Raw genomic sequence first — 16,060 nt, 5'->3', positions numbered from 1 at the left:
AGTGTTGTTTCTTTACTACAGGCGGCAGAAAGCAGCCCTGACTGTGAACGACTTCAGCTCAAAGACTTAATTGGCTCAGAGATGAAGCACCTGACAAGCTATCCCCGTCTGCTGGATAACATAATCAAGCACACTGAGGGTATGGCTACCAAAGTATTTACTCTGGATATCTAAGTACCAATCACAGAATTCCTTTCGGAATGCGTCCTATTTTAATAGCTGTAGATTGGATGAGTGATACAGAATCACTATTACTGTTGCTATGCAAAAGGTATGTTTATTGCCCTCCCTTTGTACAGGAGAAAAGGAGAGTAAAGCCTTACAGCCCGCTGCTGAGGGCTATACCAGTTGTTAAAGGCTCTTATTCCAAGATATAGCCTGTATCAGTGGGAGAGTGCCTTTACCAACTGGTATAGCTTGAGGCAGAAGGGCTTTAAGCCTATTAGAACATTCTACCCACTATGGATAGATCGTTCTAATTTAGAATGAGAGAAACATAAAGACAAACATCGCGATGTTGTAGCAGAAGGCTTATACCAGCCATAATAAGCCCAGAGCTGCTTTATTGTTGTCAATCGAGCTCCCAACGTTTCAGTATTGAATAATCATTACAGCCTCCACAACACTTTTTTTGTTATTTCATTGACGTAATGTTCATGCATCCCTAACCATTGCTTGAAGGTGTGACTCGCAATAATGATTTTCGTCACGTGGATGTTAATAATGGAATAATCTAAGAACTCACTTGCGTTTAAGGTTTTATTCAGACCATCTCCTTTCAATTTGGGTTGCAAATCTATGCCTCCTTTGAATGGCACCCTGTACTCCACTTCTGTCAGATTATTTGTCCGCTAATTGAATGGGAGAGCTGGATCCTAGGTTTTGCCTGGGTCTGTATTTTGGGAACATATTGGTGTGCTCTGGTCACCCCAGCTAGTAGTAACATATTGCGGGATCAGGAAGAGCACAGAGGCTTACAGTAAATCAAATGTTATTCTTTTTTTTAGCAGATTGTGACATAGCTTGATATGTTGCGTGGTTTCTTATAGTAATGATTACAACAAGTTTATGTTTGTGTCTTATAACCCCACTCATTTCTTTCTGTTTTTTTAAACTAGTATATGATCCACTTACCAAAGACAACTTGCCTATTTCTAAAAAATGGAACTGGTATATTTCCTGAGTCTAATATCTGTCGTAACTCTCCCTCACATCGTTCAATGTTTCTTCTGTACTGTGGATCATTTTAAAGCCCAACAAATTGGCATCTAATCAGCTTGTTGGGTCAACATGATATTGTAGTTCATGAAGGACTACAGTTGTCAATGTTTTGATTGCTTCTGGAAGATCGGAAACTGGTCTCCGTTCTCTTTTGTATTGAATTGGCAATTGAGGTCCTTTTGAAGAGTGCTGTGACCTCCTCTTGCATCAAGCTGATCTAACCTGACTTTCCTATTGGACCAGATTTATTAGAAGAGGAGATGCTCTGGGTGAATTTCTCTTCTAAGATCTTTGAAACTGAGCTAGCTCTGGCTATGATGCGATCTTCTGAGATGTTTGTTAAACTGACAATTGTGTGAGAATATTTCCCTTTGCATTTTGGTTGTTGTAAACTGGTTCAAATACTTCCGCAATTTTGATACTGTCTTCAATCTTTTACAAAACTCAAACTGCTATTGTAGTGATTAGCAAAGGGTTAAGGCAGAGAGTAGATCAACAGTTGCCCTCAGGTTACAATGGCTTTCCCTCCAAAATAGATTGAGTATTGCAAGAAACTAAGCTTTCTGTGCATCGGTGAGGCCCCTGTAGAAAATGAGGAGGGCTGACCAAGTCAGGCCCTATATAGTGTATGAAAAGGGGAAGGGTATGACAAGAAACTAGATCTTCTGCACATTGGTAAGATTGCTTTGCCTGCAAATACATATATTTAGTTTATTCAGTCATGAACTTGTGCTCATAAAGGATAAGGACCCTTCCAATCTTTCCCTAATTCATACAGTGAAGAATTCTGTGGATAAACCTTAGGCAGGCACTACAGTCTTTCTTAATGATAGGTGAGAACATATTCTGGATTCTTCATTCAACCCCTTTTTCTGGAAAGCAGTTAATTGCCTACCTCATTTACAAGTTCGACAAAAGCCCTTGTTTCAGCTGCAGCTAGAATCCTTGACGCTGCTGAGACTTTGACCTGTCTATGGGATTCGAATTTCTGCTATTTCTGTACCTATTGGTGGGGCTGCTTTCCCAGTATTTTTTCCACCAACAAATCAAACATTGGTTTAATACTTAATTGGTCAGCATAACCACAGATGCAGCCATTCTCTCTTCCACGGCCACCTTCCCTTTACCAGGCCTCCAGGATAATGCTGTCATAAGTGCTGCCTACATTGAAGAAGTCCAAAATGGATGTATTCTTTTGTAAACTTTATTACACAAAAACAAACATGACATAACCACTGCCTGAAACACAGGTGGATTTTTGAGCATTTTTAGTAAGAGATGTATCACCACTGGAATCCAAATTCGGATTACACTTATTGTACAAACAGCAGTGATTAATATTGAAATGTCTATCCAAACATAAAACCTCTAAACAAGAAAATGCAATAATTTGTTTAACACTTTTATATCAGATCACTATTCACGTTAAACGATGACCCTGTAACACGTACCTCAGCACATCTTCAACATCCATCATTGTCACATGATCAGGCCCAGATACTGAATTCAGCACATTTTTATGGATCCTAGGCCATGTGCTCATTTTCTTCTACAGGACCCCAATGGTTGTGGCTACACCTTCTTGTAATTCTTAGAGTAGTAATAATATTTAGATCCCATTTAAACTCTTTCTATTATTTACTTTTTCAGGGTTCAGTTTCGAAAATAGAGTCTTTTGGTGAACTGAAGTCACAGTGTGCTCTGCTAGATCGCTTTTAAAATCCTTCCTTGCCCATTGCATGCGTAACAAGATTGGGCCCTCTTAGTCCAACCTCCCTACCCCTTACTGATCTAAATCTTTTGAATTTGTAAATAATTGCAGTGAAATTTATCAATGTTCAGTCCAATAAATTACTTATCATTCTCAAATGAAGCAAACACTTGAGCTGCATTAGTTTCAATTCATTTTGTGCTCCTCATTTGACCTCATTTGTAGTTACTATTTCCCTGAAACTGTTCAATTACTCCATCATGGAAAAGATCGCCATCCCATGGCTCCACTGACATTAAATTGAACTTTGCCTAGTTCGTCTTTGACCAAGACCTACATACCAGGGCATGCAGCTCAGCAACAGTGATCTCCAAGTGTCTCAATGTGTTGTTTTTTAATCGCTGTCTCACTATTGCTCGTATTTCATGTCCACATAACATTTTCCATGCTCCTTTATATCACCATTGGTTACCTCTGTAACATTGCCCACTCCTTTTCTTCACCATTGGCTGCCTCTGTTACATTCCCTGATCCAATGCATCACCATTGTCTACTTCTATAACCATTTTCTTTTGAAGTTTTCTCTGCCCACTTGCATTCAAATCCTCTCTGGAACACTATTTTCTCCTCCTAAGTCTAATGGAGCTGCACAATTTCCAGGGGAATCTATTGACTCCGCATCCACTACTCTAGTTGGAGCCTCACCATCTCATGCATGCCTTTTCGTTGGATACTTCTAACCACAGATTCCTCACCTTGTGAATACCCCCCCTGGCTCCAACTGATTCAGAAATATTTTACAGCATAGCCCCCGACACTAGCAAGTGGCTCCATTTGGCTCCACGTCAACCTCATTCTGCCCCAGAAGTGACAGCCGAAGCTGTGTCAAAGCATCACTCTTTTGCACCTGATGTCAACTCCTTTCTTTCCACACCTTCACACACGGGTCCTGGAGCTAGCTCCCAACTTTTTTCTCATCAGTTTACAACTTTTCTCTAAAATTGTTCCTTTCCACTGTGCAAGAGATAATGATGCATGCTAAAACTACAAAGTTTATACCTTGTAGGGACCCCGTGAGGTGTGTCTCCGGTGTTTGGATTTGGGTCACAACTTCAATTCATGTGAGGAATGTGCCCTTATGAATCCAAACTATTTATATTCTTCTCAAACAAGAGTAACATAAATGTCTATGTGGACCTGGGGAAACTTCGTTAGGTTCTTACCCAGCCATCTCAATCGAAGAAACAGCCTCCTTTGCTGTGATCCTCAGATGCACAGCAGAAGTCCGAGACTTTGGGATACCAGATTTTGAAGTCAATACCAATGTCCTCACAGAACTTCTACCACCTGGACAGGCTTTGTCCATGCACTTGTTATTATTTAGTGACAACCAATCTAATGGGTACCTGGGCTAAGCCTTTCCCTTACCCACCTGCGAAAAGGCAGATAGCCACTCCATAGAACTGCTTCAGGTTATCCTGCTTTCCTGACACAACTCCTCACACATGAGAGCCTGATAGTTCAGGCATCTATCAGCAGAGTTAACTCCTACTTATTTCTTACGGTCCCTATAGACAGAGAGTCAAAATGAGTGGTAGCATTCTGAAAACAAGTTCTTCTAAATCATCTTAGCTCTGCTATTAGCCAATGCAAGCTGTTTAGGTATTCCCATGTAGTATAGAACATGATCACTAAGATCTTGTCAACAGTCCTAGGGGTATTTCTTGCCGGTGCAAACTATTTAAGATTTAGAAGAGGCCCTGGCACACATACAAGGAGTGTTCTAAGTTAATCACTTATAGCAGAGAGACAAGCATAATGTATCTGCTCCAGCCAACACGTGTTTCATCGATCGGGACAAGAGACCCGCGACTTCCTCAGGGCTGGAAAACATATATAAAACAGAATATCAGCCCACACATATGGGCACAATTGATGCATACTGTAAACGGGATTGTATAAGTGGTCCCAACTGTGTATATTTATATCATTTATATGCAGAGAAACCATCAAAAGCACAAATAAGTGAGCCAATCATTTCACCGTACAAGTGCCTATTTGTGCTTTCAAACATATTATAGTGTCTGATATATAATTCCACGATATTCGAAATTATCTAACGTGGTGATCAAGACAGTATTCACTCCAGGAAGCAATTGAAAACGTGGTGAATGGGTTTATAACTGCTACAGCATAGGGAATAGGGAAATATACAGAGATATAAGGGACATGAGCGCATACCAGTTATGTTAATGGTGTGAGTTAGTAGGTTATGAGTACTGGGAATAGGCCCAGGCCTACCTTAATGTGCACTGGATATCGTTTTGAGCCTAAAATAATGTAGAGTGTTATCGTCATGTACACATATCTTGTATTTTTTCTATGTATGAAGATGCGGAGCCACAATATGACCATACACTATCTGGGAGACATACCTTCTGGCTGGTTATAATTCCGTCCCAGCCTTAGTACGGCCGGGAAAATTTCAAAGGAGATTGGTTGCTTCTGTCCTACATATATCTGTAAATTGAAAATTGAGGATAATCTGAATTATTAGGGTCAGATATCACTTTACAGAAGCCCGCACCATTGTGAGAGTGCACATGTGAATAAGTGCGAGGCGTGGATTATAACGGCAGTGACGTGCTTCAACATGGCAATCAGAGCAATGTGAGTGTGCTGAACCAAGTTATCACGCTATGGCAGTATTAGATAACCCTGGGCGTAGTTCGCGAAGTAGCACTACGCGAAGCTATGCAAAGTTTGCTTCGCACTACGCGAACTACGCGTAGCACTTCGCGAACTGCGTAGCACCCTGTTCGCACTGTGCAAGATGTCGTTTTCAATGATTGCACAGTGCGGACAAGCAACCGGCACTGTGCAATCATTGAAAACGGCATCTTGCACAGTGCGAGCTGTAGTTTTCTGCTGCTCGGGTAGATTTTTACTCGAGCGGCATCTTTCTCAACGCGGACTGGTAGTTTCTCATCGCGAGCGGTCGCGAGCACACGCGACCACTCGCAATGAGAAACCTGACCTCCTCGCGTTGAGAATCTCGCCAGGAGGTTTATTTTCCACGCTCGCGATCGCCAACTTGATGTTGCTGATCGCGAACGAGGAAAAAGTCTCGCCGGGATGTCATTTTGCTTGCTCGCGGTCGCCAAATTGACGTTGAGGACCGCGAGCAAGCAAAAAATGACCGCTGCACTACGCAACACTACGCTATGCGTGTTTGCACTGTGCTACGTGCAATTCGCGTAGTGCGAAGTAGCGCAAACTTCGCAAACTACGCGAGCGCAGCGTAGTGCTTTGCCCAGGCTTAGTATTAGAGAGCATCAATTATTGTGCCAGAGTCTTTAAAATGGCAGAGTAAGCTTGATAAGTATCATCAAGTAAATCATGTCAGACAACTTGAATTATCGTGGTACTGGGTGAGCGGAATTATCATGCGGGCAGTGATAAGAGTACTTGGCCAAGCAATAAGTGGCTCAGATGCGTTACACAAGTGTGATTTAGTTATATAGACCTCGGTGAATATGCTCCCATTTGAGGTTCCATGCATTTGAAAATTAGCAAATTATTCAGTAGCGAGTCCATGTGGGCGCGCCATCGTGTGTGATATAAAATCGAGCGGGCTGCGGCTGAATATTTCAAAGTGAGATTGATAAGTATCATCAAGTATATCATGTCAGACAATTCGAATTAACGCGGTAGTGGGTGAGCCGGCGGAATTGTCATGCGGGGCAATGATAGGAGTATTGAGCCAACCATTACGTGGCTACAATGTTCAACATAAGTATGTATGGTGAAAAAAGATAGGTGAATAAGCTATCGTTCGCGATTCCATGCCTCTGAGATTATCAAATTATTTAGTAGCAAGTCCATGTAGGCACCCCATCGTATGTGATAAGAGCAAGCGAGCTGCAGTTATCGATATGGTGAGCGAACAGAAGCAGGCAAGAGTACTGACGGACATATGCCACTTACTTGTGTGTCCCTTGTGCTGTACACTCATTAACATGTGTCGCTGTCGAGTATCTGGGGTCGTGGTGCTTGATGGCCCTTAGGTGCTCATTGTTTCTCTCTTTGAGTTGCCTAATTATACTTCCAATATAAAAACAGCTGCATTTACATTTGAGCATGTATACCACATATCGACTATTACAGTTGATCAGTTGGCTAATCTCATATTGTTTCCCTTGATGACTCTGGAATGTTTTAGTGTTATTCATTGCTAGAGGACAAATTTGGCAGCTGGCAAATTTGTGAAAGCCAGTACATATCTGTGTCAGCCAGTTAGATTTCGCAGAAGGTTTAGGGTAGCTCGGACTTATCAATGATCTGATGTTCTTTCCCCGTCTATATGTAATGAGAGGTTGATTGGAAATGTGTTCTTTCAGTGATTTGTCTGCAAAATTTGCAGCGACACATGTTAATGAGTGTACAGCAACCGGCAAAAGTGAGCGCCACTTCCACCCAGGGCACAATCATCTCACCTTTATCCTCTTCAAACTATTTAAGATGTCCAGGATGCAGTAAAATACATCAGAACTGCACACTGCTGATTGCTTAGGCAGAGCAATCAATCAATCAATCAATCAATCATAGCATTTATATAGCGCGCTACTCACCCGGAGGGTCTCAAGGCGCTGGGGAAGAGGGGTCCGTTACTGCTCGAAAAGCCAGGTCTTGAGTTGCTTCCTGAAGGAGAGATGGTCCTTGGTCAGCCGAAGATGGATGGGGAGGGAGTTCCAGGTCTTGGCTGCCAGGTAGGAGAAGGATCTTCCTCCGGTGGTGGCTCTGTGGATGCGTGGTACGGCGGCGAGGGCGAGGGCGAGGCTGGTCGAACGTAGCTGGCGGGTGGGCGTGTAGAAGGTCAGGCGGTTGTTGAGGTACTTGGGGCCCAGGTCGTGGAGAGCCTTGTGTGCGTGGGTGAGGAGTCTGAATGTGATCCTCTTGCTGACGGGTAGCCAGTGCAGGTCTCTCAGGTGGCTGGAGATGTGGCTGTGTCGGGGGATGTCCAGGACGAGTCGTGCGGAGGCGTTCTGGATGCGTTGGAGTCTTTTCTGAAGTTTGGCTGTGGTTCCGGCGTAGAGGGTGTTCCCGTAGTCCAGTCGACTGGTGACGAGTGCCTGGGTGACCGTCTTCCTGGTTTCGGTGGGGAGCCATCGGAAGATCTTACGGAGCATGCGTAGGGTGTTGAAGCATGATGATGAGATGGCGTTGACTTGTCTGGTCATCAAGAGGGAGGAGTCCAGGATGAAGCCCAGGTTGCGTGCGTGGTCCATTGGCTTGGGAGTGGCGCCCAGGGCAGGGGGCCACCAGGAGTCGTCCCAGGCGGAGGGCGACGATCCCAGGATGAGGACTTCCGTCTTGTCTGAGTTCAGTTTCAGGCGGCTGTTCTTCATCCATTCGGCGACGTCTTTCATCCCTTCCTGGAGGCTGGTTCTGATGGTGGCGGGGTCGTTGGTGAGGGAGAGGATCAGCTGGGTGTCGTCAGCGTAGGAGATGATGTTGAGGTTGTGTTGGCGTGCGATGGCTGCCGAGGGGGCTCATGTAGACGTTGAAGAGGGTTGGGCTGAGGGATGATCCTTGTGGGACGCCGCAGATGACTTCGGAGGCCTCAGATCTGAATGGGGGGAGGCGGACTCTCTGAGTTCTTCCGGCGAGGAACGAGATGATCCACTCCAGTGCCTTCTCTTGGATCCCGATGTCGCTGAGACGCTGTACTAGGGTGCGGTGGCAGACAGTGTTGAACGCTGCAGAGAGGTCCAGGAGGATGAGGGCCGCTGTTTCCCCGTTGTCAAGCAGGGATCTGATGTCATCGGTGGCTGCGATCAGTGCGGTCTCGGTGCTATGGTTGGCTCGAAAGCCGGATTGCGAGGGGTCGAGGGATCCGTTCGTCTCGAGGAAGGCGGCGAGCTGTCTGTTGACGGTCTTCTCGATGACTTTGGCAGGAAAAGGGAGGAGCGAGATGGGGCGGAAGTTCTTGAGGTCGGTGGGGTCCGCTGTTGGTTTCTTCAGGAGGGCGCTGAGCTCGGCGTGCTTCCAGCTCTCCGGGAAGGTGGCGGTGTGGAAGGAGGTGTTGATGATGTCCCGTAGTTGGGGTGCGATGATGGAGTCAGCCTTGTTGAAGACATGGTGGGGGCAGGGGTCGGCAGGTGATCCGGAGTGGATGGTGTTCATCGTGCGGGTGGTGTCTTCGGTGCTGACCGGGGTCCAGGCGCAGAGGGTTGTGGTGGGGGGCGTTGGTTTTGCGGTTGGGTGCGTGGTTTGTGCGCCGAAGCTGTTGTGTATGTCGGCGATCTTGCGGTGGAAGAACGAGGCGAGTATGTTGCAGAGGTCTTGTGAAGGGTTGATGTCGTTGTTTTTGGCGCTGGGGTTGGAGAGCTCTTTGACGATGCTGAATAGTTCCTTGCTGTTGTGGGCGTTGTTGTCCAGTCTTTCTTTGTAAGCTGTCTTCTTGGTGGTGCGAATCAGCTGGTGGTGCCTGCGGGTGGTGTGCTTGAGGGCGGTCATGTTGTCTGTGGTCTGGTCATGGCGCCAGGCTTTCTCGAGTGTGCGGCAGTTCTTCTTGGAGTCCTTGAGTTCGTCGGTGAACCAGGGGGCTTTCTTGCTGCCGGGTCTGCTGGGAGGGTTCTTCAGTGGTGCGAGGTCATCGGCGCAGTCGGTCAGCCACTGTGTGAGGTTGCTGGCTGCTTCGTTAGGGTCCGTTGTGCTGGCGGGAGGGTTCCGTCTGAGGGAGGTGGTGAGCTGCTCGGCGGTGATCTTGCTCCAGTTCCGGCGAGGAACCTGTTGCGGGCGGTGGTGGGTCGTGGTTTTTCTGAAGCTGAAGTGGACGCAGCTGTGGTCAGTCCAATGAAGTCCGGTAGAGTGGCTGAAGGAGATGTGTTTGCTGGATGAGAAGACGGGGTCAAGCGTGTGGCCGGCGTAGTGGGTGGGGGTGTTCACCAGTTGCTTGAGTCCGAGGTTGGCGAGGTTGTCCAGCATGGTGGTGGTGTTGCAGTCCTTGTTGTTCTCCAGGTGGAAGTTGAGGTCCCCTAGGAGGATGTAGTCAGCGGAGGGGAGGGCGTGCGGGCTGATGAAGTCTGCGATTTCTTCGCTGAATTGTGTGCGCGGTCCCGGGGGTCTGTAGATGAGGGTGCCTCTGAGGGTCGTCTTGGGGTCGGAGTGTATCTGGAAGTGGAGGTGTTCGGCGGCGGTGAAGGTGTCGTCGGAGTTGGTCGTGATGCGGATGGTGTTCTTGTGTACGATGGCGATGCCTCCTCCAGTCTGGTCGACGCGGTCCCTCCGGGAGATCTTGTATCCGTCCGGGATGGCTGTGGCGATGTCGGGTGCTGAGGAGGCGTTCAACCAGGTCTCTGTGAGGAAGGCGACGTCTGGCGACGTTGTGTCGAGGAGGTTCCAGAGTTCGACGGCGTGTCTGTGGTTGGAGCGGGTGTTGAGCAGGATGCACTTGAGGTGGTTGTAGCTGGTGTTCGGCTTGGTGGGTGCGGTGCAGGTCCGGAGGCAGGTGAAGTTGCAGGCTTGGCAGGTGAAGGGTCTGTGGGTGCGTTTCGGGGTGGCTTGGTAGCAGACGGGGTTCCGGCCGGGTTTGAGTGCGTTGAGGGTTGCCGCGTCGTAGGTCCGTCGTGTGGGCTGGCGTCGACGGGGCCAGGGGTCCTGGCGCTGGGCGCGGTCCACCGCGGACGGGCGCAGACGGGCTTGCCTTAGGCGCGCCTTTGGCGTGCCAGCGGCACGCCCGCTGCGCACGTCTGCTGCGCAGCCGCTGCGCAGCCGCTGCGCGGCCTCCATATAAGTGGGCGTGGGAGGGAGGAGCAGCTGGGAGGCGGGAGCGGGGTGGCGAATGGGAACGGCGGGGGGGCGGGGCCGCAGGGAGCAGCTGCGGGAAGTAGAGGTCGAGGCGGGAAACGGGGGGGCACAGAAGGCAAAGGGGGAGCGAGGGGGAGAACAGTCACGGGATACAGAATGCAAAGGGGAACGGGAGGAAAGCAGATACGGGATACAGAATGCAAAGGGGAACGAGGGGGGAAACGCCTGACACGGCACAAGTTACCAAGAATGCAGGAACAACAGTGGTCAGACCGCAGCTACAGCGCACAGCTCGGGGAGGACCACACGGTGGCTAGGGGGGCGACCTACCTGGTGACAGGGTCAAGGGTCGCTCCCTTTACCACCGTGCGGCCTCCATATAAGTGGGCGTGGGAGGGAGGAGCAGCTGGGAGGCGGGGGCGGGGTGGCGAATGGGAACGGCGGGGGGGCGGGGCCGCAGGAGGCAGCGGCGGGAAGCAGAGGTCGAGGCGGGAAACGGGGGGGCACAGAAGGCAAAGGGGGAGCAAGGGGAGAACAGTCACGGGATACAGAATGCAAAGGGGAACGGGGAAAGCAGATACGGGATACAGAATGCAAAGGGGAACGAGGGGGGAAACGCCTGACACGGCACAAGTTACCAAGAATGCAGGAACAACAGCGGTCAGACCGCAGCTTCAGCGCACAGCTCGGGGAGGACCACGCGGTGGCTAGGGGGGCGACCTACCTGGTGACAGGGTCAAGGGTCGCTCCCTTTACCACCGTGCGGCCTCCATATAAGTGGGCGTGGGAGGGAGGAGCAGCTGGGAGGCGGGAGCGGGGTGGCTAATGGGAACGGCGGGGGGGCGGGGCCGCAGGGAGCAGCGGCGGGAAACAGAGGTCGAGGCGGGAAATGGGGGGGCACAGAAGGCAAAGGGGGAGCGAGAGGGAGAACAGTCTCGGGATACTGAATGCAAAGGGGAACGGGGGGAAAGCAGATACGGGATACAGAATGCAAAGGGGAACAAGGTGGGAAACGCCTGACACGGCACAAGTTACCAAGAATGCAGGAACAACAGCGGTCAGACCGCAGCTACAGCGCACAGCTCGGGGAGGACCACACGATGGCTAGGGGGGCGACCTACCTGGTGACAGGGTCAAGACAAGTATGGTGCTCTGGCGCTAAGCATGGATGTTGAACAAGGGCTTTTCTGGTGACATCCAGGAATCACTTATGGATATGCCTTTTGATCAGTCTCACCTGTTAAGCGAGAAGGTTGACTCCACATTGGCGTGCTTTAAAGAAAGCAGAGCCACAGCACACTCCTAGTGCCTCTCTGTGCCTGCGAGGCGTTATCCTCAATAACTTTGCCCCTTTTCAGGCCTCACCGGGGGTTGTCATACAACCAACATACAGGCCCACTGCCCCAGCAATAGGCATCCCTGTCCTTTCATTATTGGGATTGAGACTCAGCGGCTTCAAACTTCCGAGAACCCTGCCTTCTGCCACCAAGCCACTTATGTTTGCCCTAAGGAGAACATGATTGTCCTGTGGATCAATTATTTCTTTCATGGGTTGCAGAACATAACATCCAAAAGGTCTTTTGATAATGTCCTCTTCTTCTAGCTTTGCTGTCAATATGTCTTATTCGGGAAAAATTAGATTCAGTGCAATCCCTATATATCCCTGATGCCTACATTCCAATAAATTATCCTGTTGCTTAGCAGCCTACACTTTCACACTGTTTCTCTGTCCTTGTATTGAATTCTCATCACTATATCGCCCACTGGGTCAATGCTGAGGCCGCCATAGTTAATGTCCAGGGCTAGCATTTATCCCAGATATGTTTTCCCAATTTTTATCTCCGATCAGCATGGATGGGGAGTCGGTTAATACTGTGACCTTATTTCCTGCAATCTTTACCTCATATTCCGGTGTGCTCATCAGCCACCATCAACCTCTCTATTCACTTAATTTACTTCACTCCTGAAGAATTATTTTCTTAACTTCTTCACTGTCTTTCTATACTCAGTTTAATCTGTCATCATTGCACACTTCTACATAATGCCCTCTTTACTAACGTTTATTTTATTCTTCATGAAACAATTTAGGGGCATATTCACAAGGAACTATCGCCGAGTTAACGGCACTTTATCGCAGCCAAAGTTGCAATAAACCTATCGCCCCATTCAGTTAACAGCCCACAGCACCAGTTTACCTGCGATAGCAGCCGCAAAAAACATCGCCACAGAAGACCCCCGCAACAATCGCTAATGAGATGCAGAGTAGGCGTTCCCGTGCCAAAAGCAGCGACAACACCACTCCACAACATTCACAACGACAAAACAGAACTGCGATAAGAAAATGAAACAGGCAATAAGGTGCGTTAGCAACAGGAAACAAACACCTGCTCTGACCTGATGCTAAGTCGGACGGACCACAGCCTGCACCACAAATGGGAGACCAGCCCACAGCCACGCCTGAAGAAATACAGATGCACCCGGGCAACTGAACATGCAGCCCGGAGGGCCGAATGGGAAACAACACTAGGGGTGGGCGGAATTTGTGAAATTCACTTTGCAAATTATCGCAAAAATATTAAAAATCTCCGCAAACACGCGGAAATATCGCGAAGATGCAGAAGTTTTTTTCCCGCCCGTTCGCGGTATTTTCTGCGTGGTCGCGGCTCGCCAATTTACCCATGCGGTTGCTCACGGGCGCGGGCATCTTGTTTTCACTTGTCTCGCGGTGCATGATCACGAGAAGAAAGACGTGATCGCGCGATGCATGACGTTACTGTGGGCGCGAACTGTCGCCAGACAGCGCAAATGGCTACCAACAATCCAACATCTCGTGGAGAACGCGACCGGATCGGGAAAACTTGTCGGCGAACGCGGGGATTCAGGTAAGGCGATCGCGCGCATGCGAGAATGTATTATTTTACAGCATGAGCAAGCAAAAAATTTCCGGTAAAATGCGGATTGCGGAAATTTTGACATTTTCGCGCTCTCCGCGGAACGCGAAAATGTCAAATTATCGCAATTTCCGCGAGTGGAACAGAATTTTAGCCCAGGCCTAAACAACACCCGCCGCAACCACCCCAAGACCCCCCCTCCCCGGCTCCCCGACCAAAGACATGCCACATTAGCTACACCCAATCACGTACAAAATTATCCGCATGATGTCGCAGAATCACAACTGGTGACATGTATGTGTCGTCACAAAAATGAGCATCACACATTCATTTCCGAAGCAACAAATCAAACAAAATGAACACAGAAATGAAATGAAGACACATTGCGGCTCACCTCGATCCAATCCGTAGGTCACAGCCAGCAAGACAAATATTCATGATGAGAAGGTGTGTCCTGCACACATCAAAGGACAGAGAGAGAGCAAAGGAGAGAGAGAGGAAGAGAGGGAGAGAGAGAGAAGAAGAAGAGAGGGGGAAGAGAGAGAGAGAGCGCCGCCCCTGCGCACCCAGGCCACACTGCTCACCTGCTGCCACCGGTGTGTTTCCAACCACTTGCCAGCATGTAGTGCAGTCCATTAGGTCACACATCTGAGACAGACCCGTCATCTGAAACAGAGTCCAGATACATGTTTGGCACAGTACACACAATTGCACAAGACAAAATCGCCTGCCCGCCCATGCACACCCAGACAGAGGCACCCCAGCCCCTCCCGCCACCCATTGGAGCATGCCCGCAGATGCACACCCAGGCCGCACTGCTCACCTTCCGCCACCAGCATGCAGACAGGAGGTCCCACCACATGACGCAGCAGGCCACAAGCCCGGGACCCAGGGACATGGCACACTCCACACCATGCTGCCCCCCTCCGCAGGCTACCAGGTCTCACGTTTGGGGCTGGGGCTTAATTACTCCATGGCAGAGGACATACCAGGGCACCCGGCCTCATCGCAGGCTGCACACCCGCTCAGCCCAATAGATGCCACCAACTCTGTGATCCCAAAGGCGATGCCACGTGGCGGTAGGCCCGCGCTGCCCGCTGGCTCTGGCCTACACTGCGGTCCAGCAGGGCACATAAAACCTGAGCTGTCCGGACTGCTGGGACCGGGCATCATCGCAGGCTGCACACCCGCTCAGCAGCTTAAGGTGCCACTGACTCAGTGCACCCAAAGTTACTGTCCTGTGGCAGGGTGCCTGTGCCGGCCACAATGCTCCAGGTGCCACTAACCCTGTGCAAGCCCAGTCAGCGACATGTGGTGGCAGGCCCGTGACGGCGGCAAGGCCTCGGGTGCCACGAACCCTGTGCGCAGCAACTCATGGGCCCTTTATGATTGAGAACTGTGGAGCGTCCGTCATTCAGTCACCACCTGCAGCGGGGAATGTGACGTCGTCGGCCCCTTATGTTGGTGGAGTCACATGGCCTGTGACGCCTCTGCGGGATGGGTGTGGTGTGTGTGCAAAACTGCCCTCAGAGAGTGGCTGTGACATGCTGACAACTAGACCGGTGACCTGCACACCACCAGCGAGTACGCTTGCGACGGCTGGCAATGAGGGCCCCCCCCTCGTAGCGTAAGAGGAGTGGTCTGGCCTGCCGTACGCCGGACCAGTGCAGGGCTTGCAACAATGACACGTGGGATCTGGGCGTGGTTCAGTCCATGTCCGGACATGGAAGTGACTGATGCGTGTGTCCCTGTTGTAGTGTTCACGGGACCCGGTACACAATATGCTATGTAGCACCCTCTGAATGGCATCCCACAGGATGAGCTTCATTGACGCAATGGACATCACTGTACCTACATTCACCCACACATTCATACATGGATGATGAACAACAGGACACAGCAGTCCGTCAGTGCATGTTTATTGCATATCCAGTGCAGTCCTGCAGCTGGAGCGGTACAGGGCAATGCCGAGCACACTATACAAAATGGGCCCATGGAGGGCCAGACAGAGTCCATCCGGGGATGACAAGTCCTACAGAAGAGGTAAGGTACAGTCCGTAGTGTGGTCGCCGTGTCATTGGTCATCAAACAGGATATGGCAGTCCATGTCGCTGTCCAAGGTGAGTGCATCGCAGTGTATTGGGGGTCAGTGGTAGGTCATGGGGCCATGTGCGGCACCAGGCAGGAACAGGCCAGGTGGCAGAAATGAATGCCAGTGCCTCCTGATCACAAACCCATCCATGTCCTCGTCCCCGGATGTGTGCTCTGCCCCACCTGAGGGTGTTGCAGTACAGCCTGTGGCACTGTGTGCCACTGACACATCCGGGGCCGGAGAAGGGTTGTCGGCCACAATGTGTGGCAGTGACACATCAGGTGCCGGAGTGGATACTCCTGCCGCACTGTGGGGCACTGACACACCAGGGGG

At 49.9% G+C, this 16,060-nt stretch overlaps 1 protein-coding gene across 1 annotated transcript in view; it reads left to right on the top strand.

Moving 5' to 3' along the window:
• The window catches only part of LOC146772769 (rho guanine nucleotide exchange factor 11-like), a 253,935-nt gene that overhangs the window by 87,840 nt on the left and 150,035 nt on the right, over positions 1 to 16,060 (top strand). Inside the window, 1 exon segment of the mRNA XM_085637031.1 lies at positions 22 to 139. Coding sequence (XP_085493157.1) covers positions 22 to 139 — 118 coding nt within the window.

The sequence above is a fragment of the Triturus cristatus genome, chromosome 12 (genome assembly GCF_964204655.1).
Source record: "Triturus cristatus chromosome 12, aTriCri1.1, whole genome shotgun sequence".
NCBI classification, from domain to species: Eukaryota; Metazoa; Chordata; class Amphibia; order Caudata; family Salamandridae; genus Triturus; species Triturus cristatus.
Note: the sequence above shows the minus strand (reverse complement) of the source record. Positions and strands in the feature narration are given on the sequence as shown.